General features: G+C 50.0%; 1 protein-coding gene across 1 annotated transcript in view; it reads right to left on the reverse strand.

Annotated features, from left to right (window-relative positions):
- The window catches only part of GLP1R (glucagon like peptide 1 receptor), a 667,920-nt gene that overhangs the window by 91,502 nt on the left and 552,363 nt on the right, over positions 1 to 24,055 (reverse strand). The window contains exon 9 of the mRNA XM_086925577.1: positions 20,277 to 20,415. Coding sequence (XP_086781703.1) covers positions 20,277 to 20,415 — 139 coding nt within the window. The remainder of the gene's footprint in view (positions 1 to 20,276; positions 20,416 to 24,055) is intronic.

A 24,055-nucleotide genomic window follows, 5' to 3' on the forward strand; every position in this document is an offset into this window, starting at 1 on the left:
CCTGAGGGTATTCAGGCGCTGCAGGCACACACTGCACGTCTCGTCTCAGAGGATTGGATCCAGGCAGCAGAGATCAGATCAGAGAGATGCGGTAATCAATCAATCAATCAATCAATCAATCAATCAATCAGTAGATTTGTAGAGCGCTTCTTGTCACCCCTGAGGGTATTCAGGCGCTGCAGGCACACACTGCACGTCTCGTCTCAGAGGATTGGATACAGGCAGCAGAGATCAGATCAGAGAGATGCGGTAATCAATCAATCAATCAATCAATCAATCAATCAATCAATCAATCAGTAGATTTGTAGAGCGCTTCTTGTCACCCATGAGGGTATCCAGCCGCTGCAGGCACACACTGCACGTCTCGTCTCAGAGGATGGGATCCAGGCAGCAGAGATCAGATCAGAGAGATGCTGTAATCAATCAATCAATCAATCAATCAATCAATCAATCAGTAGATTTGTAGAGCGCTTCTGGTCACCCGTGGGGTTATCCAGGCACTGGCAGGGTCCAGTTGATTAGCCGAATAGACAGGTCTTCACGAGTTTTAAGAATCTGGAAGAGATGAGTCGCTACGGAGATGACTTTCCAATGGCCATAATTTAATAAAAATTATATGAGCATAAACTGTTAGTCTTTAGTGGTCGCGCAACCCCAGAACTTTGCAAACTCTTCTCACGCTGCAAAATGTTGTCAACAAAAAATATTATCTTTTTTCACTTTGAAATGTACATTCCTCTGTTATAAACTTTCTCAGACTTTCAGTAGGAGGGAGAACAGCATAATTTCAGTCTTAACTGCTAAACACATCACCAGAAAAAAATGGCTCTAGAAGGACCCAAGTTTGCCTAACTTTGAGGACCGCAAAGTAAATGTCTGGAGGACATCGCAGTGTATATGCACTTGTTTTTGTAGCTAGTACGTTTGCAGCAGTCACGATGTCTAAATTCACTGTACCCTACTACGCCATGATTGCAGCTTCCGCGGTCTTCGATTGTTTCTGCCTGTCTGTGAATTGATGGTCTGGGTCTGTTGCTGTCACTTCGAAGGGCTGTAATAGGTATGTGTAGAAACTGCAGTCAAAATAACAATTCAAAACTTGTAATGACCCCCCATCTAAGGAACATTTCAGAGCTCGACAGGTCTATCTGTGGGCTGAGGCAAGCGCATGACTGTGGGGGTGGAGACATCCAATTCACAAAGGAAACTCGATCAGGCGTGAGGAGGACGTGGCGGAAATATGGGGGGAGAACGAAATCAACTGTGCGCGAGGTGGAACAGATATACCTCGGAGAGAAGCAACACGGGGCTACCACAACTCTGAAGCCAAGCAAGAGAAACTTGTGCAGAACCACAGACATGAAATATTCATAATCCTCCATTCCATTATGGTATTTGTAATCTGATCAACTCTCAGGCTGTCATTTCATCAGAGACATCTAGACCCAAATCAACAGGCTGGGGCAGGGTTTGGTGAGGCGTGTGCAGGAGGTCCCCTGCTCACTGCTGGTTTGTGGTAGGGAGGGGAGTGGTGAGACATGGCTACGAGGTCCCCTGCTCACTGCTGGTTTGTGGTAGGGAGGGGAGTGGTGAGACATGGCTACGAGGTCCCCTGCTCACGGATGGTTTGTGGTAGGGCGGGGTTTGGTGAGGCGTGTGTAAGAGGTCAGCCGCTCACTGATGGTTTGTGCTAGTTGTGGGTGTGGTGAGGCATGTGTAGGAGGTCAGCTGCTCACTGATGGTTTGTGGTAGGGTGGGGAGTGGTGAGACAGGGCTACGAGGTCCCCTGCTCACGGATGGTTTGTGGTAGGGCGGGGTTTGGTGAGGCGTGTGTAAGAGGTCAGCCGCTCACTGATGGTTTGTGCTAGTTGTGGGTGTGGTGAGGCATGTGTAGGAGGTCAGCTGCTCACTGATGGTTTGTGGTAGGGTGGGGAGTGGTGAGACATGGCTACGAGGTCCCCTGCTCACTGCTGGTTTGTGGTAGGGCGGGGTTTGGTGAGGCGTGTGTAAGAGGTCAGCCGCTCACTGATGGTTTGTGCTAGTTGTGGGTGTGGTGAGGCATGTGTAGGAGGTCAGCTGCTCACTGATGGTTTGTGGTAGGGCGGGGAGTGGTGAGACATGGCTACGAGGTCCCCTGCTCACTGCTGGTTTGTGGTAGGGAGGGGAGTGGTGAGACATGGCTACGAGGTCCCCTGCTCACTGCTGGTTTGTGGTAGGGAGGGGAGTGCTGAGACATGGCTACGAGGTCCCCTGCTCACGGATGGTTTGTGGTAGGGCGGGGTTTGGTGAGGCGTGTGTAAGAGGTCAGCCGCTCACTGATGGTTTGTGCTAGTTGTGGGTGTGGTGAGGCATGTGTAGGAGGTCAGCTGCTCACTGATGGTTTGTGGTAGGGTGGGGAGTGGTGAGACATGGCTACGAGGTCCCCTGCTCACGGATGGTTTGTGGTAGGGCGGGGTTTGGTGAGGCGTGTGTAAGAGGTCAGCCGCTCACTGATGGTTTGTGCTAGTTGTGGGTGTGGTGAGGCATGTGTAGGAGGTCAGCTGCTCACTGATGGTTTGTGGTAGGGCGGGGAGTGGTGAGACATGGCTACGAGGTCCCCTGCTCACGGATGGTTTGTGGTAGGGCGGGGTTTGGTGAGGCGTGTGTAAGAGGTCAGCTGCTCACTGATGGTTTGTGCTAGTTGTGGGTGTGGTGAGGCATGTGTAGGAGGTCAGCTGCTCACTGATGGTTTGTGGTAGGGCGGGGAGTGGTGAGACATGGCTACGAGGTCCCCTGCTCACGGATGGTTTGTGGTAGGGCGGGGTTTGGTGCGGCGTGTGTGTAAGAGGTCAGCTGCTCACTGATGGTTTGTGGTAGGGTGGGGTTTGGTGAGACATGGCTACGAGGTCCCCTGCTCACTGATGGTTTGTGGTAGGGCAGGGTGTGGTGAGGCATGTGTAGGAGGTCCCCTGCTCACTGCTGGTTTGTGGTAGGGAGGGGAGTGGTGAGACATGGCTACGGGGTGCCCTGCTCACTGCTAGTTTGTGGTAGGGAGGGGAGTGGTGAGACATGGCTACGAGGTCCCCTGCTCACTGCTGGTTTGTGGTAGGGAGGGGAGTGGTGAGACATGGCTACGAGGTCCCCTGCTCACGGATGGTTTGTGGTAGGGCGGGGTTTGGTGAGGCGTGTGTAAGAGGTCAGCCGCTCACTGATGGTTTGTGCTAGTTGTGGGTGTGGTGAGGCATGTGTAGGAGGTCAGCTGCTCACTGATGGTTTGTGGTAGGGTGGGGAGTGGTGAGACATGGCTACGAGGTCCCCTGCTCACGGATGGTTTGTGGTAGGGCGGGGTTTGGTGAGGCGTGTGTAAGAGGTCAGCCGCTCACTGATGGTTTGTGCTAGTTGTGGGTGTGGTGAGGCATGTGTAGGAGGTCAGCTGCTCACTGATGGTTTGTGTTAGGGTGGGGAGTGGTGAGACATGGCTACGAGGTCCCCTGCTCACGGATGGTTTGTGGTAGGGCGGGGTTTGGTGAGGCGTGTGTAAGAGGTCAGCCGCTCACTGATGGTTTGTGCTAGTTGTGGGTGTGGTGAGGCATGTGTAGGAGGTCAGCTGCTCACTGATGGTTTGTGGTAGGGCGGGGAGTGGTGAGACATGGCTACGAGGTCCCCTGCTCACTGCTGGTTTGTGGTAGGGAGGGGAGTGGTGAGACATGGCTACGAGGTCCCCTGCTCACTGCTGGTTTGTGGTAGGGAGGGGAGTGCTGAGACATGGCTACGAGGTCCCCTGCTCACGGATGGTTTGTGGTAGGGGGGGGTTTGGTGAGGCGTGTGTAAGAGGTCAGCCGCTCACTGATGGTTTGTGCTAGTTGTGGGTGTGGTGAGGCATGTGTAGGAGGTCAGCTGCTCACTGATGGTTTGTGGTAGGGTGGGGAGTGGTGAGACATGGCTACGAGGTCCCCTGCTCACGGATGGTTTGTGGTAGGGCGGGGTTTGGTGAGGCGTGTGTAAGAGGTCAGCCGCTCACTGATGGTTTGTGCTAGTTGTGGGTGTGGTGAGGCATGTGTAGGAGGTCAGCTGCTCACTGATGGTTTGTGGTAGGGCGGGGAGTGGTGAGACATGGCTACGAGGTCCCCTGCTCACGGATGGTTTGTGGTAGGGCGGGGTTTGGTGAGGCGTGTGTAAGAGGTCAGCTGCTCACTGATGGTTTGTGCTAGTTGTGGGTGTGGTGAGGCATGTGTAGGAGGTCAGCTGCTCACTGATGGTTTGTGGTAGGGCGGGGAGTGGTGAGACATGGCTACGAGGTCCCCTGCTCACGGATGGTTTGTGGTAGGGCGGGGTTTGGTGCAGCGTGTGTGTAAGAGGTCAGCTGCTCACTGATGGTTTGTGGTAGGGTGGGGTTTGGTGAGACATGGCTACGAGGTCCCCTGCTCACTGATGGTTTGTGGTAGGGCAGGGTGTGGTGAGGCATGTGTAGGAGGTCCCCTGCTCACTGCTGGTTTGTGGTAGGGAGGGGAGTGGTGAGACATGGCTACGGGGTGCCCTGCTCACTGCTGGTTTGTGGTAGGGAGGGGAGTGGTGAGACATGGCTACGAGGTCCCCTGCTCACTGCTGGTTTGTGGTAGGGAGGGGAGTGGTGAGACATGGCTACGAGGTCCCCTGCTCACGGATGGTTTGTGGTAGGGCGGGGTTTGGTGAGGCGTGTGTAAGAGGTCAGCCGCTCACTGATGGTTTGTGCTAGTTGTGGGTGTGGTGAGGCATGTGTAGGAGGTCAGCTGCTCACTGATGGTTTGTGGTAGGGTGGGGAGTGGTGAGACATGGCTACGAGGTCCCCTGCTCACGGATGGTTTGTGGTAGGGCGGGGTTTGGTGAGGCGTGTGTAAGAGGTCAGCCGCTCACTGATGGTTTGTGCTAGTTGTGGGTGTGGTGAGGCATGTGTAGGAGGTCAGCTGCTCACTGATGGTTTGTGTTAGGGTGGGGAGTGGTGAGACATGGCTACGAGGTCCCCTGCTCACGGATGGTTTGTGGTAGGGCGGGGTTTGGTGAGGCGTGTGTAAGAGGTCAGCCGCTCACTGATGGTTTGTGCTAGTTGTGGGTGTGGTGAGGCATGTGTAGGAGGTCAGCTGCTCACTGATGGTTTGTGGTAGGGCGGGGAGTGGTGAGACATGGCTACGAGGTCCCCTGCTCACTGCTGGTTTGTGGTAGGGAGGGGAGTGGTGAGACATGGCTACGAGGTCCCCTGCTCACTGCTGGTTTGTGGTAGGGAGGGGAGTGCTGAGACATGGCTACGAGGTCCCCTGCTCACGGATGGTTTGTGGTAGGGGGGGGTTTGGTGAGGCGTGTGTAAGAGGTCAGCCGCTCACTGATGGTTTGTGCTAGTTGTGGGTGTGGTGAGGCATGTGTAGGAGGTCAGCTGCTCACTGATGGTTTGTGGTAGGGTGGGGAGTGGTGAGACATGGCTACGAGGTCCCCTGCTCATGGATGGTTTGTGGTAGGGCGGGGTTTGGTGAGGCGTGTGTAAGAGGTCAGCCGCTCACTGATGGTTTGTGCTAGTTGTGGGTGTGGTGAGGCATGTGTAGGAGGTCAGCTGCTCACTGATGGTTTGTGGTAGGGCGGGGAGTGGTGAGACATGGCTACGAGGTCCCCTGCTCACGGATGGTTTGTGGTAGGGCGGGGTTTGGTGAGGCGTGTGTAAGAGGTCAGCTGCTCACTGATGGTTTGTGCTAGTTGTGGGTGTGGTGAGGCATATGTAGGAGGTCAGCTGCTCACTGATGGTTTATGGTAGGGCGGGGAGTGGTGAGACATGGCTACGAGGTCCCCTGCTCACGGATGGTTTGTGGTAGGGCGGGGTTTGGTGCGGCGTGTGTGTAAGAGGTCAGCTGCTCACTGATGGTTTGTGGTAGGGAGGGGAGTGGTGAGACATGGCTACGGGGTGCCCTGCTCACTGATGGTTTGTGGTAGGGCGGGGTTTGGTGAGGCGTGTGTAAGAGGTCAGCTGCTCACTGATGCTTTGTGGTAGGGCAGTGTGTTGTGAGGCATGGGTAGGAGGTCCCCTGCTCACTGCTGGTTTGTGGTAGGGCAGGGTGTGGTGAGGCATGTGTAGGAGGTCAGCTGCTCACTGATGGTTTGTGCTAGTTCTGGGTGTGGTGAGGCATGTGCAGGAGGTCCCCTGCTCACTGATGGTTTGTGGTAGGGCGGGGTTTGGTGAGGCATGGCTACGAGGTCCGCTGCTCACTGATGGTTTGTGGTAGGGAGGGGTGTGGTGAGGCATGTGTAGGAGGTCAGCTGTTCACTGATGGTTTTGGGTAGGGCAGGGTGTGGTGAGGCATGTGTAGGAGGTCAGCTGCTCACTGATGGTTTGTGGTAGGGAGGGGAGTGGTGAGACATGGCTTCGAGGTCCCCTGCTCACTGATAGTTTGTGGTAGGGCGGGGAGTGGTGAGACATGGCTACGAGGTCCCCTGCTCACTGATGGTTTGTGGTAGGGCGGGGTTTGGTGAGGCGTGTGTAAGAGGTCCCCTGTTCACTGATGGTTTGTGGTAGGGCGGGGTTTGGTGAGGCGTGTGTAAGAGGTCCCCTGCTCACTGATGGTTTGTGGTAGGGTGGGGTTTGGTGAGACATGGCTACGAGGTCCCCTGCTCACTGATGGTTTGTGGTAGGGCAGGGTGTGGTGAGGCATGTGTAGGAGGTCCCCTGCTCACTGCTGGTTTGTGGTAGGGAGGGGAGTGGTGAGACATGGCTACGGGGTGCCCTGCTCACTGATGGTTTGTGGTAGGGCGGGGTTTGGTGAGGCATGGCTACGGGGTCCCCTGCTCACTGATGGTTTGTGGTAGGGCGGGGAGTGGTGAGACATGGCTACGAGGTCCCCTGCTCACGGATGGTTTGTGGTAGGGCGGGGTTTGGTGAGGCGTGTGTAAGAGGTCAGCCGCTCACTGATGGTTTGTGCTAGTTGTGGGTGTGGTGAGGCATGTGTAGGAGGTCAGCTGCTCACTGATGGTTTGTGGTAGGGCGGGGAGTGGTGAGACATGGCTACGAGGTCCCCTGCTCACGGATGGTTTGTGGTAGGGCGGGGTTTGGTGAGGCGTGTGTAAGAGGTCAGCTGCTCACTGATGGTTTGTGCTAGTTGTGGGTGTGGTGAGGCATGTGTAGGAGGTCAGCTGCTCACTGATGGTTTGTGGTAGGGCGGGGAGTGGTGAGACATGGCTACGAGGTCCCCTGCTCACGGATGGTTTGTGGTAGGGCGGGGTTTGGTGCGGCGTGTGTGTAAGAGGTCAGCTGCTCACTGATGGTTTGTGGTAGGGTGGGGTTTGGTGAGACATGGCTACGAGGTCCCCTGCTCACTGATGGTTTGTGGTAGGGCAGGGTGTGGTGAGGCATGTGTAGGAGGTCCCCTGCTCACTGCTGGTTTGTGGTAGGGAGGGGAGTGGTGAGACATGGCTACGGGGTGCCCTGCTCACTGCTGGTTTGTGGTAGGGAGGGGAGTGGTGAGACATGGCTACGAGGTCCCCTGCTCACTGATGGTTTGTGGTAGGGCGGGGTTTGGTGAGGCATGGCTACGGGGTCCCCTGCTCACTGATGGTTTGTGGTAGGGCGGGGAGTGGTGAGACATGGCTACGAGGTCCCCTGCTCACTGATGGTTTGTGGTAGGGCAGGGTGTGGTGAGGCGTGTGTAGGAGGGCAGCTGTTCACTGATGGTTTGTGGTAGGGCAGGGTGTGGTGAGGCATGGGTAGGAGGTCCCCTGCTCACTGCTGGTTTGTGGTAGGGAGGGGAGTGGTGAGACATGGCTACGGGGTGCCCTGCTCACTGATGGTTTGTGGTAGGGCGGGGTTTGGTGAGGCGTGTGTAGGAGGGCAGCTGTTCACTGATGGTTTGTGGTAGGGCGGGGAGTGGTGAGACATGGCTACGAGGTCCCCTGCTCACGGAAGGTTTGTGGTAGGGCAGGGTGTGGTGAGGCATGTGTAGGAGGTTAGCTGCTCACTGATGGTTTGAGGTAGGGCGGGGAGTGGTGAGACATGGCTACGAGGTCCCCTGCTCACGGATGGTTTGTGGTAGGGCAGGGTGTGGTGAGGCATGTGTAGGAGGTTAGCTGTTCACTGATGGTTTGTGGTAGGGCGGGGAGTGGTGAGACATGGCTACGAGGTCCCCTGCTCACGGAAGGTTTGTGGTAGGGCAGGGTGTGGTGAGGCATGTGTAGGAGGTTAGCTGCTCACTGATGGTTTGTGGTAGGGCGGGGAGTGGTGAGACATGGCTACGAGGTCCCCTGCTCACGGATGGTTTGTGGTAGGGCAGGGTGTGGTGAGGCATGTGTAGGAGGTCAGCTGCTCACTGATGGTTTGTGCTGGTGTGCAGCCACGGCCCGTATAGGGCGTGCCACCGGGCGGTGACGTGGGGCGGGGGAGGGTGGAGGGTTGTAAAGTGCGGCATACAGACGATTTCAGGTAAGTAACGAAAAAATAAATAAAACGGATTTTGTTGCGCGCGCTGCCTCGCATTCGGCCAGGCAGCGCGCGCAATTAATTTTTTTTTTTTTCATTTGGTGAGGTGTGTGTAGGACAGCTTCTCACCGACAGTTTGTGCTAGGGTGGGGTGTAGTGAGGCGTATTTAGGAGATCAGCTGTTCACTGACGGTTCACGCAAGGGCGGTGTGTGGTGAGGCATGTGATAGAGGTCAGGGACTCGCCAATGTATTTCAGGAGGTCAGCTTTTCACTGATGGTTTGTGCTAGTGCAGGCTGTAGTGAGGTGTTTGTAGGAGATCAGTTGTCCACCGACGGTTTGAATTCCGTCACTTCAATGATTCTATTGGGCATATTTACGAAGAAGTGACAGAGTGCGGTATTAGCCTTCTTGGCTTAACGCAGTGCTCCGCCACTTCTGAAGCACAGGGCTGCACCGTTTTTACAACAATATGGTGCAGACCTGCGCTTCCCCTTGCGCTGGCGCTAATTACTACTGCTTAGCGTCAATGCAGGCACCCTTGCACCATTAGGCAAGGGTTTCTGTGGTGAGGGAATGATTTAAGATTGTTTATGTGTTGGAAGGGACACCTTCCTGCACGTAAACAATCTTAAATGGTGATTTGTAACTTCCATGTGTGCTGCTTTGTGCTCGTGAGTTTTAAAATGATGTGCATGATTGTTTGTGACACTTTCCTGCATATAAACAGTCATGCATGGCGTTTTGCTGTTTCTATGTGTGCTGCATAATGCAGCACACATAGAAACAACAAAAACAAGAAGAAATAAAGCATTTCTCCTTGTTGTGCCATCTTAAGACCAGGCTTTTTTTGTTATTAATCTTGGCGCTGCCTCATATTTACGCTACCCTTGTAAATAACGGACAGCGTCAATGAAAATCAATGGGTGTTGCAGCAGAACACCCACTGCAACACCCATTTGCAACCCTTTTTCCACTAAGTATAGGGTGAAAGGGTGCCTTATTTACAAAGCAGAAGCGTTGAACATTCAGCGCCCAGTGCTGAACGTTCGGATAACGAATGCTGGCCCGTCGGCCTACGGTCGTGCGCAGCACTGGGGAGGTAGTGCTCGTGACGACCGTTGGCCGACGGCAGCAGTTAAGGGGTTAACACTGCTTTGTAAATAAGGCAAAGCCCATATCGTCACAGAAATATCTTTAAAATGACCTTTCTGCGGGAATAGGGGCTTGCAAATATGTCCCTATGTTGTTGATATTGTAAACTGAGGCAGTGTCACTGAACTCCGCAACAGGTACAGCTGACCCATGGGTTCTACAAAGAAGACACTGTGGACAAAACTAATACAACTATGGTTGTGTATGCGGAGCCCCGCAGATACATCCCCTGGTGAGGCACACCAATATGGATCACACAAGAGTGCTTCGCTTTCGGTTGTATATATCTTCGTTTATTTCATTTCAGTTGTTATACGTATATGGTCCAATTAAGGATGATTGACTCAGATATTAAACAGCATATCAGACAGTCGTAATCCGTAACATTTAAACATTGACCTCCAATGCATTTCGGGTGTAGGTGCCCTTGGTCACGGAGAGCTGAGGAGGAAGCAGAAAGGGGCGGTAGTGAGAGACTATATCGCAGTGGAAGAGGTCGGGGAGTCTATTGGAGTGATATAGTGTGTGGGCTGATGAGATATCACTAGTGCGCGGGACTATGGTGAGGGATGGGGGATGTGATGGGAAAGTTACCGCCAGTGGAAACAACAAAATGTGAATGTCTAAAACTTGGTTTCTCATCATCTTACTTCAAAGTTACGCGTAGCGTCCTTAGACGTTTTCAGTCTGTCATCCGTTCGCTGTCCCGAATGAGTGTGAGACAGCCTGCTTAAAAATTACATGAACCGTGATGACAAACTAGCGCCCGAGAGTAACGGGGGCCATCTTGGAACGGTGAAAACTAAAGGGAAATCGAATAGTGCAAAGTGAATACTATATATACAAAAGGATAAACAAATAAACATATGTGAATGGAACAGGAATAGAGAGGAAGGTGAAGCAGCAACATAGTACAATACAGGTAATGTTACAAGTAGCAGCTAAATTCTGTACGATCATTGAGTCCGTGGGGCTTCAGAGTTTGCAGAAGGTAAATCCACTCAAGTTCTCTCTTGAGTAACAGTTTAGTGTTGTCTATGCCTTCTTTCTTGGACACAATCTCTAGGACCAAGAATTTTAATTGAGCAATGGTATGGCGTGCTTCTATAAAGTGGCAAGCGATGTTGGATTTCTCGGTTTTAAGTCTAATGTTAGACTTGTGTTCATTAAGTCGGGTTTTGATTTTTCGTTCAGTTTTCCCTATATATAGTTTGCCACATGGGCATTTGATGGCGTAGATCAAATTGGTGGAATCGCAGGTGGCGTCTACATGGAGTTTAATATTGTGTCCTTTCATGGGGTGTTGTATTTCATTGCCCCTGATTACACTGTTGCAGTGGCCACAGTTCAGGCAAGGTTGAGTGCCACGGTGACGTTTGGTTGACTCAGTGGGTTTAGCCAATATTTCTTTAATGTTTCGGCTCCTGGTATGAGCGAATATTGGCGGCTCATTGAAGATGCCTTGAAAGTCGGGTTCATTTTGTAATATTGGCCAGTGCTTCCAGATAATCTTTTTGTACGCTGCACTTGCAGTGGAAAATTTGGACACAAGGACCATGCGTTGTTCTGTGTTCTTGTGAGTCTTAGTTAGGCAGTCCTGTCTGGATATATTAGCGACGCGGGATTGTGCATCTTGCAGGATAGTCTCTGGGTAGCCACGTGCTCGGAATCTGCCTGACATTTCCATCATTCGTTTTTGAACCATTGTCTCATCGGATACAATGCGCTTGATGCGCAGCATTTGAGAGTACGGGAGGTGTTTTTTCAGTGAGCCTTGGTGAAAGCTGGTGAAGTGGAGGGCATTATTTCGGTCTGTACTCTTTCTGTGGAGATCCGTGACGATTCCGTCAGCCGTGTTCTTGATATGGACATCTAAGAAGGCGATGTCTGTTTCACTGATTTGCCACGTAAGTTTGATCCGCGGATCTTTAGTGTTAGTCTCCATCAGGAGGTTGTGGAGAGATTCTTTGGTGTCTGCCCATAGGAAAAATAGGTCATCAATGTACCGTAGGAATAGTTTCGTGTGTTTTATGAACCTTGGGTTGGTATATAGGTATTTCGTTTCAAAATTCTCCATGTAGGTATTGGCGTAGGACGGGGCGGCACAGTTTCCCATCGCCATTCCTGAGAGTTGCAAAAACCACTGGTTGTCGACTGTAAAGTAGCTGTGATATAGGGTAAATATCATTAATTCCATTAGGAACGTTTGCATGTCAGGATGAATAGTGCTTTTGAGTAGGGCCTGTTCTATTGCCTCAATGCCCCCCGCGTGGGGTATTGATGTGTATAGTGAGCTCACATCAGCTGTGCAGAACACTAGAGGTTCATTACAGGAAGTTTGGATGCACGATAATTTGGTGAGAAACTCTGTGGTATCTTTGATGTAACTCAATGATTGAGTGACCAGAGGTTGTAGATATTTGTCTAGGAATTTACCGGTGGTTTCATGGATCGATCGTTTGGTGGACACTATCGGTCTGAATGGGGGGTCCATAAGGTTTTTATGAATTTTTGGGCACATGTGGATCGTTGGGCTTTTGGGATATTCCACTAGCAAGTACCTTTTAGTGCGTTCTTCTATGATTCCTGATTGGTGTGCTTTATTTACAATTTCTTTGAGTTGGTTGTGATACTCATTGGTTGGATTGTAATCCAGGGCCATATAGGTGTCGGTATCTTGGATGTGTTCCAACAATTTTTTCGTATACATTTCACTGTCAAGTATAACAAGGGCCCCGCCTTTGTCTGCTTTGGTGAGTTTTATGCTCGGATTGTTGGCTAAAGATTTCAACGTGTCGCGGTTTAATTGGTCAAATTATAGGTTTTTCTGGGTGCCTTGAAGTTGATGTTTGCTGAATCTTTGCGAACCAGTGTTTCAAACAAATCGATACATTTGTGGCTGGTGGGTGCCTGGTAGGTACTTGAAGGTCGTAGACCCTTAAGTTCATCTGTTTTCTCTGTAATGGGTGGAGGTAACACATTGTCGAAAAAATGTCTTAGTCTCAATTTACGGGTGAACTTGAAGGTGCTAACCTCAAGTTCCAAGAGGTTAGTAGATGTCGTGGGAATAAATGATGTTCCTTTTTCTAAAAGGTTCATTTGGTGATTGTTTATTTGAGTTTTTGAAATGTTGATTACGAGACTGCTTTCTTTGGTTTCTGGTCTTTTTTGGCAACTGTACTCCTTGTGGCCGGTGGACTTTTGTCTCGTTCTTTTGATCTTGCTCCGCCTGGGTCTTCTGGAGGGTCTGGGCCGATCTCTAAAAAAGGAGAAGAGCTAGCTATTGTTTGTTCTTCACTAGTGCTGGGAGCACTGGCATTGGTGCTGGTGCTGGCCTGCTGTTTGTCAGGCACATTTCTAGTGCTTGGGGGTCTTCTTGCTGGACGAGTAGTTGAGTCAGTGTCAGATGAAGAAGTATCCGTTTGGGGGTTAAATGGTCGATTGCGGCGTCTCTGGGCGTAGACATCAGCCCACGAGTAGACCTCATCAAGCTTGTAATCAAGCGTATCACGCCGGAACTTCCTGACTTTGCGTTCGTGTATTTCTTTTTGATACTTATCGAGTATGATTTTGGTTTCATCCAGCATGGTTGCAAGTTCCTCCGATGTGAGTAGATTCTTGATTTCATTATCAATCTCTTTCATTTCCGTCTCCAATTCCTTTAGTATCCCAGCTAGCTCTTCAACAATTAATAATATGAGGTCAAGACTGCATTTATTCAATATTCCATTCCATTTCTCCAGGAAGGTCTTAGAATTTGAGATGGTTTTAAAGAGATGCGTAATCCGCGTGGGATTCTGAGTGCCCGGTGATAGCGCAATAGCGTGCTCGCATGGAGCCCCCGTTACTCTCGGGCGCTAGTCCGTCATCACTGTTCATGTAATTTTTAAGCAGGCTGTCTCACACTCATTCGGGACAGCGAACGGATGACAGACTGAAAACGTCTAAGGACGCTACGCGTAACTTTGAAGTAAGATGATGAGAAACCAAGTTTTAGACATTCACATTTTGTTGTTTCCACTGGCGGTAACTTTCCCATCACATCCCCCATCCCTCACCATAGTCCCGCGCACTAGTGATATCTCATCAGCCCACACACTATATCACTCCAATAGACTCCCCGACCTCTTCCACTGCGATATAGTCTCTCACTACCGCCCCTTTCTGCTTCCTCCTCAGCTCTCCGTGACCAAGGGCACCTACGCCCGAAATGCATTGGAGGTCAATGTTTAAATGTTACGGATTACGACTGTCTGATATGCTGTTTAATATCTGAGTCAATCATCCTTAATTGGACCATATACGTATAACAACTGAAATGAAATAAACGAAGATATATACAACCGAAAGCGAAGCACTCTTGTGTGATCCATATTGGTGTGCCTCACCAGGGGATGTATCTGCGGGGCTCCGCATACACAACCATAGTGATAATTTAAAGTGTTTCAGACGGATAACACTACCCTACGAGTGCACCCAGAATTCAGAAGCTCCCATCGACTAACTAATTTACCTCCTCGTTGTGCACCCCTCCTCTCCCACTATTTGTTCAAAACTAATACAAGCCATTACTGGCTGCTGGGAGACCGCATCAAACTTACCGAAAGGAAATCCTATTTTTTGAGCATTGAATGTTTTCTTCCCTGTTTTAGTGCAGAATAATTGGTTGTGCTGAATCGAAGTATATTGAAGTAGACACCTCGATTGAGCATTTGACAGGTGCCGGGCTATGAGATGGTCTCAACGGGGCGGGTTCTTTACCTGCAGCCCGCGTATTCATGACCCGGTACTTAAGATGGAAATATGCACAATGCCTGGACAGGACTCATCTGTGGTTCAAATGTAATCAGTTTAAGACTAATGAGGCTTCATCGCCTTGCATAGTAACACCTATCCTCAGGGCTTACATCTATTTATAAGCACTGCGAAGTAGTTGGGAGGCGGCATCCGTAGGTGCCATGCAAATCCAACATTCATACATTCATAAACATATCTAATGGGGCTCACACCAGTCCCTCAAACATGTCAAATGGCCTGACAGAAGGTGTGTTCTGGCCTCAAGCCGGTTTCCATCAGATGAAACGTCCGTGAAACTCCTTACGCAGGTGACCCCTTCATGTTGTAAACTCTGCATAAACATCCATACCAGCTGTGGAGGAATATTGATGGTTTAATTACTTAAAAATTAATGCAAAAAAAGTAATATGTTATATTTTTAGGTGATGCATATGCATTTCAGCAGTTCCGGATGGACACCTGCCCGGAGCAGACATCTCCACTTAAACATCTTATTTTTTCAGAAAATTGCATGTGCAGTGACCTCATGGGCACACAAAACAGTTTTCACTGAATAAAGTAAAACTATCCATGAACTGTCATAATAAGGACATTAAGAGGGCAGCTCGCCTCATCATAGGTGCTAAAATCGGGCCCACTTCCCCCAATTCTGCGAGAGCTTCGCTGTCTCCTTGAAGCCAGAAATTACTTAAAAAAACCTTAATCACCCCTAACGTGCTCCATCTTGAACACCCAGCTACCTGAAAAAACCTCAGCAGGTCAAAGAGCTCCCCAAGGCACATCTTCCCTGCTACTCGACATCTCAAGGAGCAAAAACACCAAGATATTCAAGTGTTCGCCTGTCCAGCACCAAGAATGTGGAACCACCAACCCAAACATCTCAGACTCAACCCAAATCTGTCTGCATTTCAAAAGGACCTACACACGAGTGCAAGTGATGTTCCTGTAACTCTATTTCAGAAGGGACGGTTTATTGCAATGCACAAATGTTTTCAAGCTAGCCTGGCTTATGAGGGGTGATACCCTGAAACCGAACCCAGGATGCATGTTTACTGGTCCAGGGAGGACCTGGCCTGGCAGTTCAGGCTCGATTGTTCCTATGGGGAGCAGGGTCAAGACTGCTTGCAGGTGAGGCCGCTCCCCACGCCGCATAGCTCCACCTGTGCGTCCGCGCCTCTGGTGCCCTGCTGCTGCCGCTCCGTAGGTTTGCCGCTCCTCCTCTGCCCTCTGCTTGCCTGCCCCTGACAATTTTTTACCCTACTAATTGTGTTTCTGCTTTTGATAAAACTGTATTTGTGTTTTAATTTGCCTCTTTACTCTGTAATTTAACCTTTAGCCCCGTTTTCCGTTTCCTCCCTCTTGCCTTCTGTTCCCAGTTCCCGCCGCTGCATCCCCACGGCCCGCCCCCTGAACACGCATTGGCCACCCGCTCCCGCCTCCCAGCTGCTCCTCCCTCCCACCTACCCCTATGTGGCGGCCGCCGAAGGCGTGCTTAAGGCAAGCCCGTCTGCGCCCATCCATGCCTGGACCGTGCCCAGTGCCAGAACCCCTGCCCCCTGCAAATGACACAACATCCAACTCCGCTACAACTCTAGCACCCTCAAACGCACTCAACACCGGACGATCACACACCTGCTTCCTGGCTGCCCGAAGCGCACCCACGGACCTTTCACGTGCCAGAACTGCAGCTTCACCAGCATCCACCCCGCCATGCCGCCGACCAGGAAAGAACCCAACTACCTCAGATGCATCCTCCTCAACACCCGCTCCGCCCACAAACATGCCGTCAAACTCTGGGACCTACTCGACTCAACCTCCCCATACGTCGCCTTCCTGACGGAGACCTGGCTGAACCCTGCCTCGGCACCCGATATTGCCATAGCCGTCCCCGAACGCTACAAGATCACCCGAAGGGACCACACCAACGGATTAGGAGGAGGAATCGTCATCGTCCACAGGAACACTCTCAGAGTCTCGACCAACAACGATGACACCCTCAGCACCACCGAACACAGGCACTTCCAGATCCACACCAACCCGAAAATCCCCCTCAGGGGAACCCTCGTCTACAGACCCCCCCGGACCCTGTCCAAAGTTCAGCGACTCCATCGCCGACTTCGTCAGCACGCACGTCCTTGCCTCCATGGACTACATCCTCCTCGGTGACCTGAACTACCACCTCGAGAAAAACAACGACACCAACTCCACCACCCTGATCGACAACCTAGCCAACCTCGGACTCAGAGAAACTCATCACAACACCCACCCACGCCGCCGGCCACACGCTCAACCCCATTTTCCCCCCAAGCCCCCATGTCTCCTACAACCACACCACCAAACTCCACTGAACCGATCGCCTTGGCATCACTTCACCATGAATAAGCCCATCACGCACCTCCTCACCAAACAGATGCCTCGCCGCTGCTGGAGCAAAGTCACCGTAGACCAGCTAACCACCACCCTCACCCAGGGCCCACCCGCCGACCCCACCGACCCCGACACCGCTGCCCGCAAACCTCAGACAGTGGATCAACGACTGCACCAACACCCTAGCCCTGCTCAAGAAACCCTCCACCAGTCACACCAGCAAGAAAGCCTGCTGGTTCACAGAAGACCTTCAGGCCTCCAAGCAAACCTGGCAAAAAATGGAGAAGAACTGGCTCTGCGAACGAACGACGGACAGCCCACAAGAACGCCACCCGCAGACACCACCACCTCATCAGAACCACTAAAAGGGCCTACTTCAAAGACCGCCTAGACAACAACTCACACAACAGCAAAGAACTCTTCAACATTGTGAAGGAACTCTCCAACCCTAGCTTCAACACCAACGACATCCCACCCTCACAAGACCTGTGCGACTCGCTGGCCACCTTCTTCCACCGCAAGATCGCAGACATCGACGACAGCTTCAATGCCACGACCGCCCTGACAACCACGAAACCTCTGTCCCCACGACCACCACCCCCACCAACCACATACTATGCTGGACCAACATCAACAATGACGACACCATCAAGATCATGAACACCATCCACTCCAGATCTCCATCAGACCCATGCCCACACTACATCTTCAACAAAGCCAGCACAGCCATCGCACCCCATCTCCGGAAAGTCATTAACATCTCCTTCAAGACAGCAACCTTCCCGGAGAGCTGAAAGCACGCCAAGATTAACACCTTACTCAAGAAACCCAAGGTGGACCCCAAGGACCTCAAGAACTTCCGGCCCATCTCCCTGCTCCCGTTCCCGGCGAAAGTCATCGAGAAGACCGTCAACAAACAACTGACCCACTACCTCGAGGAGAACAGCATCCTGGACCCTTCCCAATCCGGGTTCCGCAGCAACCACAGCACCGAAACTGCCTTCATCGCCGCTACTGATGACATCAAGACCCTACTAGACAACAGAGAAACAGTGGCCCTCATCCTCCTGGACCTGTCAGCCGCCTTCGACACAGTCTGCCACCGCACACTATGAACACACCTCCACGACGCCGGGATCCAAGATAAGGCCCTGGAGTGGACTTCCTCCTTCCTCTCCGGCACAACACAGAAGGTCCGCCTTCCCCCCTTCCGCTCCGAAGCCACCAAGATCATCTGTGGAGTACCAAAGGGCTCAGCCCTAAGCTGTTCAACATCTACATGGCACCACTCAACCACGTCGCATGACTATACAACCTAAACATCATCTCCTACGCCATGACACCCAGCTGATCCTCTCCCTCACCAAGGACCCCCTCGCCGCCAAAACCAACCTACACGGAGGAATGAAGGCCGTAGCCGAATGGAGGAGGAACAGCCCACTGAAGCTGAACTTGGACAAGACGGAGGTCCTCATCCTCGGATCCACCCCGTCAGCCTGGGACGACTCCTATTGGCCGACTGCACTGGGAACAGCCCCAACACCCACCGACCACGCACGCAACATAGGGGTCATCCTCAACTTCACCCTCACCATGACTAAGCAGGTCAATGCCGTCTCTACCTCCTGTTTCAACACCCTCCGCATGCTCCGCAGGACTACAAGTGGATCCCCACCGAAACGAGAAGAACGGTCACCCAGTCCATCGCCAACAGCAGGTTGGACTACTGAAACGCCCTCTACGCAGGAGCCTCACCCAAACTCCTGAGACCGCTTCAACATATCCAGAACGTCTCGGTACGCCTAATCCTCGACATCCGTCTTCGCAGGAACAAGGAACTGTTTAAAACTAAATTCCGATAAGACGGAGGTAATGACTTTCGGCAACTTCTCTCCAGGGTGGTCCCCTACCTGGTGGCCCAACGAGATGGGCCCCCACCACAACCCGTCCCCAAGGTCAGAAATCTTGTGGTCCTGTTCGATGATAAGCTCCTTTTCAATCACCACGCAAATGCTGTCGTCTCCTCCTCTATTTTTACCCTAAGAAAAAATAAGAAACTACTCCCATATCTCCCAGCCTCCGCCGGCAAAACTCTGATCACCACCTTAATCTTTTCGAAAACTGACTATTGCAATGCCCTCCTGCTTAATGCCCAAGAAAAGGTCCTTAACAAGCTCCAGTTGGTGCAGAAAGCCTCAGCAAGAATTCTACTTGGCATCCCCAAGTTTAGATCCATCACACCGTTCATTCGCCAACTTCACTGGCTGCCCATCAGAAGCCTGGCCAAATTCAAAGCATTATGCATTGCTTACAATGCTATCAGCAACTCAGGACCTCAGTTCTTAAAAAAGGCCTTCAGCCTATACACACCCATCAGATCGCTATGCTCTTCCTCAGCATACCTTCTACCTGTCCAACGAACCAAGAAAGCCTCCTGGGGAGACAGGTGCTTCCTAGTCTCCACGGCCAGACTCTGGAACTCCCTCCCGCTCCTCATTAAAACCAGTCCCACCCTCACCTCCTTCAGGATACAACTAAAAACATGGCTGTTTAACCAATAACCTCCCTCGGCAGCGTCTCCTTGTCTGATTCTAAATCTGTAAGTGCCGAGACACCCCAGGGTATTTGTGCGCTAAACAAACCGCCCAAACATAAACATAAACATAAACACAGCCACATCACACCCCACCTGAGATACCTGCACTGGCTCCTCGTCAACAAGAGGATAACCTTCAAGCTCCTCACCCACGCACAAAAAGGCACTCCACAACACCGGGCCAATGTACCTCAACAGACAACTCAGCTTCTACACCCTCACCCGCCAGCTCCGCTCCACCAACCTCGCCCTCGCCACAGTCCCCCGCATCCGAAGAGCGACCTCAGGCGGCAGATCGTTCTCCCACCTCGCAGCCAAGACCTGGAACACCCTCCCCACCCACCTATGGCAGACCCAAGACCTGCTGACCTTCAGAAGACTCCTCAAGACCTGGCTCTTCGAGCAGTTGCAGAACCCTCTGCCCCCCAGCACCTTGAGACCCTCATGGGTAAGTAGTGCGCTTTATAAATGATATGATTGATTGATTAACTGATTTACATTAGGCTGGGTCCACACTGGAATGGAGTGGCGAGCAAAAAACCGATGGATTTAGATTCAGATCTGTAACTGGGGGTCAATGCATGACAATGCTCAGCATTCTGTCCATCATCTTTTGGTGTTGCAATGAGAATAGTTTACCTGCCCCAAGAAGACAACACATCCTGATTGGTCCTCACAGTTGGGGAACTGGTGGGAAGCAGTGTCGGGTGAAATTAAATGTTTTACTTGTATGTTCTCAGTAATAAGCGCACCACCACTGGTGTCCCCAGTTTCATTTCCCTCCTGCACCAAGTCAATGAACACAATTTTTATCTGCCTACCCTTTATGGCCATCGAGAAGGGCCAGGAGTTCCTGAGCTGCACTTTCTAGGGTAAGTAGTTTGTTGTGGTTCCAAAGTACCATAGGAGTACAAGTAATTGAGGAAGGACTGAGGCATGTCCTCCTACCCTTACCTGAAAGGACGTGAAGGACAGCTCGAAGAACAGCTTGACATATCGAAGCTTGCCCTTCGCGTGCTCATCCGTAATGAAGGCGAAGATTACTTCATGCGTACCCAGGAGAGGGATGAGCGTCAGCGTGGACTTGGCCAATCTAGAAGAGCGAAGAGACAGCAAACATGAAACGATAGAAGATGCTAAACCCAATACAAACTGCAATCAGAGTAGCTCAATCAGTGTATAACGGCCTCCAATCAACAAATATGTAAAGAAACAACCACACCCAATAGAACGCTTCCTTCGTTTACGACAAAATGCAAAGCTTGATTTGTCCATAGGTAACTTTCCAGAGCTTTTCATGTCCTCTCACTCCGGTTCTAACTCATGGGGAACAAGTTCAGAGATTCTAGTGGAATAATACAATCACAAATGCCATTTTTGAAACCAGAAATATCAATTTCTCCACTAGACACGCTTGCCATGACAGTGCTTAGGTAGCTTGCTCTCTGGTACAGGCGCGGAAAAACAGTGAGGGTGGTTGACAATCCTGTTCTCTGCCTTACATTGGTCAGGACTTACCTTGATGCCCAGAGGTCTTTTGTTAGTCCATCCTTGAGTAGTCTGTTCATCTGAGGGCATCATTTCATTATCACCACTACATGTCTGCGAGACATTGGGTTACAAGTACACGGTGGCCAATATGGGAGTAAATGAGAGTTTGTCTATGGAAACAGTTACGTAATTCAAAGAAGTTGTCATGTACTATGAAGGAATCTTTGGCAAAGCTCAATGCGGTCCAGGACCTACAGGACAATGCAGTGAGAACAGTGAAAACATTCACAAATATGTGTGATAGAAATGAACTTGGCTATGAAGAATACTTAGACATCTTTGCAATTATATAGTGACTTAGTTCAAGTGAGACCAATCTTAGGCCTTTGGTCTAGTTTTTCTTGCTCACCCTATGCAGGATGCATTGAATTCTATTTTATTGCAATATATATTAGGGGTGGGTGTTATATTCTGCTCCGCCGGCGGAACTGGAGACGTTTCGGCCACTCACACTCAGCGTTACACATGTAATGTGGATTTCCGGCTAAATTTCCCCAACTGTTGCGTGGAGGAGTTTTTTCTTGTGTGCGGCTCGAAAACTGTAATTTGGTGAGTGCCAGCGAGATTTAGAACACAACACGATTTTCAGTCGCTAGGAGAGGCACCCAGCGAAATTCCTCCAACACAGGCGATCGCAGTCAGAAAGCTGCTGATTGAGAAGAAAATCTACCCGAGCTGCAGCAAAATCAACTCAAGAAGCTGTGCCCTCTGGCATGCCGCGTGGTGCCCCTTGTGCAGATTTTTCAGTGTGGAACGAGCTCCTGCTCCTAAATCACAGTGTGAGGAGCGCGCCATTCCTATATTTGCCCATTCGCGGAATTCTGCAAAATCTAGCTGTTTTTTGTAACTCCGCAGAATTCTGCAGAATGAAACTCTGCGAGTTCCACCCCCATGCCTTATATATATATATATATATATATATAAATATATATATATATATATATATATATATATATATATATATATATATATATATATATATATATATATATATATATATATATATATATTGGGTTATTAAGCAATTCATATACATATATATTTCTTAATAACCCTATGTGGAATGCTGATTCACTTGCCTGCGTGAGTATCATGCTACACCGTGAAGGATGTGTTGTTAGAAGAATGTTGCCTTTGCTCTGAACCTATGTGCGAAGTGTTTCCATGTCGTGCGTGATGACCACGGAGGTGCGGTTATTGTGTTATAGGAAACAAAGATCTGAGATGTCTGCAAAGATGACAGTCTTTGTCACCTCACTGTGACTTAGCTGGGGCTCAGTAAGACTGGAGGAGATGTGCTGGTCCTTGTTTAAAATATGAGCAATGAAGAATTTGCCTACCCCCACGTGGATGATTATGTAAAAAAATTTGGAAAAACACAAACAAAGGAAATATCTTCTGCTTGTGCAGGTATTTTATTTAAACCTGTTTCAATTTTTTACCAAGTTTCTTTTTATATTTTCATGGAAGAGAAAGGTACTTGTGAACCACATTTATACATAACATTTATACATATATACAACTATTATACAATGAACATATATACAAATATAGACAGTTTTTAAACAATCTTCTTTTTCAAAAGCTACGTTTTCACAAATATTAACTCTTTGTGAAGTATTTCGCACTTGTGATTACCACAAAATGAGACAAGAAAAGGCAACCAAATTGTTATAAGAAAGATCAATTATCAATTTTAAGGAAAAGATCAAAGCAATTAGTAATGCGATTAGCAATAAATTCCTGTTCACTTTCTTTGAGACGCGTTTCGAATCTGAAGATAAATCACAGATTCTCATCAGGGCTCTTTCATTGGGGGTAATCTGAATGGAGAATGCAAAAGAAGATCATTCAGTAGCTAGATCGGATTAAGAATAACTTAATCTCCCCTTTGTGAAAAACTGATGTCACCAAGCCTGTTACCTTAAACTGTTGGCAACGCGGTCCCGCGGGTCCAATACATGTAACGAAGCTAATGACTTCCTGGGTCCTTTTACTGTGACTGTGGACCTAATGTGCAAAATGAGGGATATTTACTATTTACATCACTGACCGACCAGGTGACAGTCTGATGAACAGACAGAAAAGCAAATAAATCCATACCTAAATTGGTGAAGCCAGTGTGAGGGGGTATTTTTATTTTGAAGTTGTTGGAAGTGTCCTCCGCGGTCACACGGGGATTCCAAAAACCTGTAAGGTATGAAGAATAGCGCTTGTAAAAGCCCATTCTTTGTTTTGACTTTCTACTCATGAATGTTCGAAGTAAAGTCAAACGTACCTGTGTTGTTTTCTAGCAGGGTGCGTGTTCCGATCTTCTCAGATCTCGCACGTCTCCATTGTTTTAATTCCGCCTCGTGGGACCGTTATTCAGCGTCCTCAGCGGTATTGGAGGCAGCGTTTCTAATCGCGCTGTACACCTGCAAGGAGGTATTACGGTTTTAGTTGGAAGCTAAAATGTGGGTTTGCAACAAAGCGGTCTCCCCCATCTTCACTCACCTTCCTCTCGCTATGGGTTTCTTCTCATTGTGAACCATCCACCAATACCGTGGCCACGGATTGGCTCTTCCACAATATTAAGCCGCCGCCAAGCATTATGGTACCTGTAGTTTACGGGTCGTTTGTTGAGATTCCAAGTGCTTCACAGCCTCGAAATCTCAGACAACAAGTTCAAGCCTGTTTGGGCGCTGTTGAATTTTAAAATCAAATATGCCTCCTTTCTAAGCAACACTTGTTCTATATTTATGCCGGGTTTCATTTGGTTCAAGCTATACAAGACAGTCCACTGGAAATCATTATCCGCATGATTTTTCTCAATGAAGTGTTGTACAAGGGGTGCAGTCTGCACTTTATTTTTGAGACGTGATCGGTGTTGTGTCATGCGTGCATTCACTTGTTGGGTCGTTTTCCCTATATACACTTTTGGACAGGGACAAACAATGGCGTACACAACATTTTTAGTCCTGCAGTTCGAGAAGGCAGCGTGTGGCCAGCTCAGGTTGGCATGTTGAAAGGTATTACCCTCAATGGTGGAATCACATGCCACACAATTCCCACATCTGTGGTGGCCTCCGATGGGTTTTAAACCCCATTGTGATAACAAGTCACTTTTGGGTTTGTTTAGCCTTATGTCCGCACGGACAATTTGTTGTCCAATGCTTTGATTTTTCTTATACGCAAAAATC

This window comes from Lissotriton vulgaris, chromosome 6 (genome assembly GCF_964263255.1).
Source record: "Lissotriton vulgaris chromosome 6, aLisVul1.2, whole genome shotgun sequence".
Taxonomy (NCBI): domain Eukaryota; kingdom Metazoa; phylum Chordata; class Amphibia; order Caudata; family Salamandridae; genus Lissotriton; species Lissotriton vulgaris.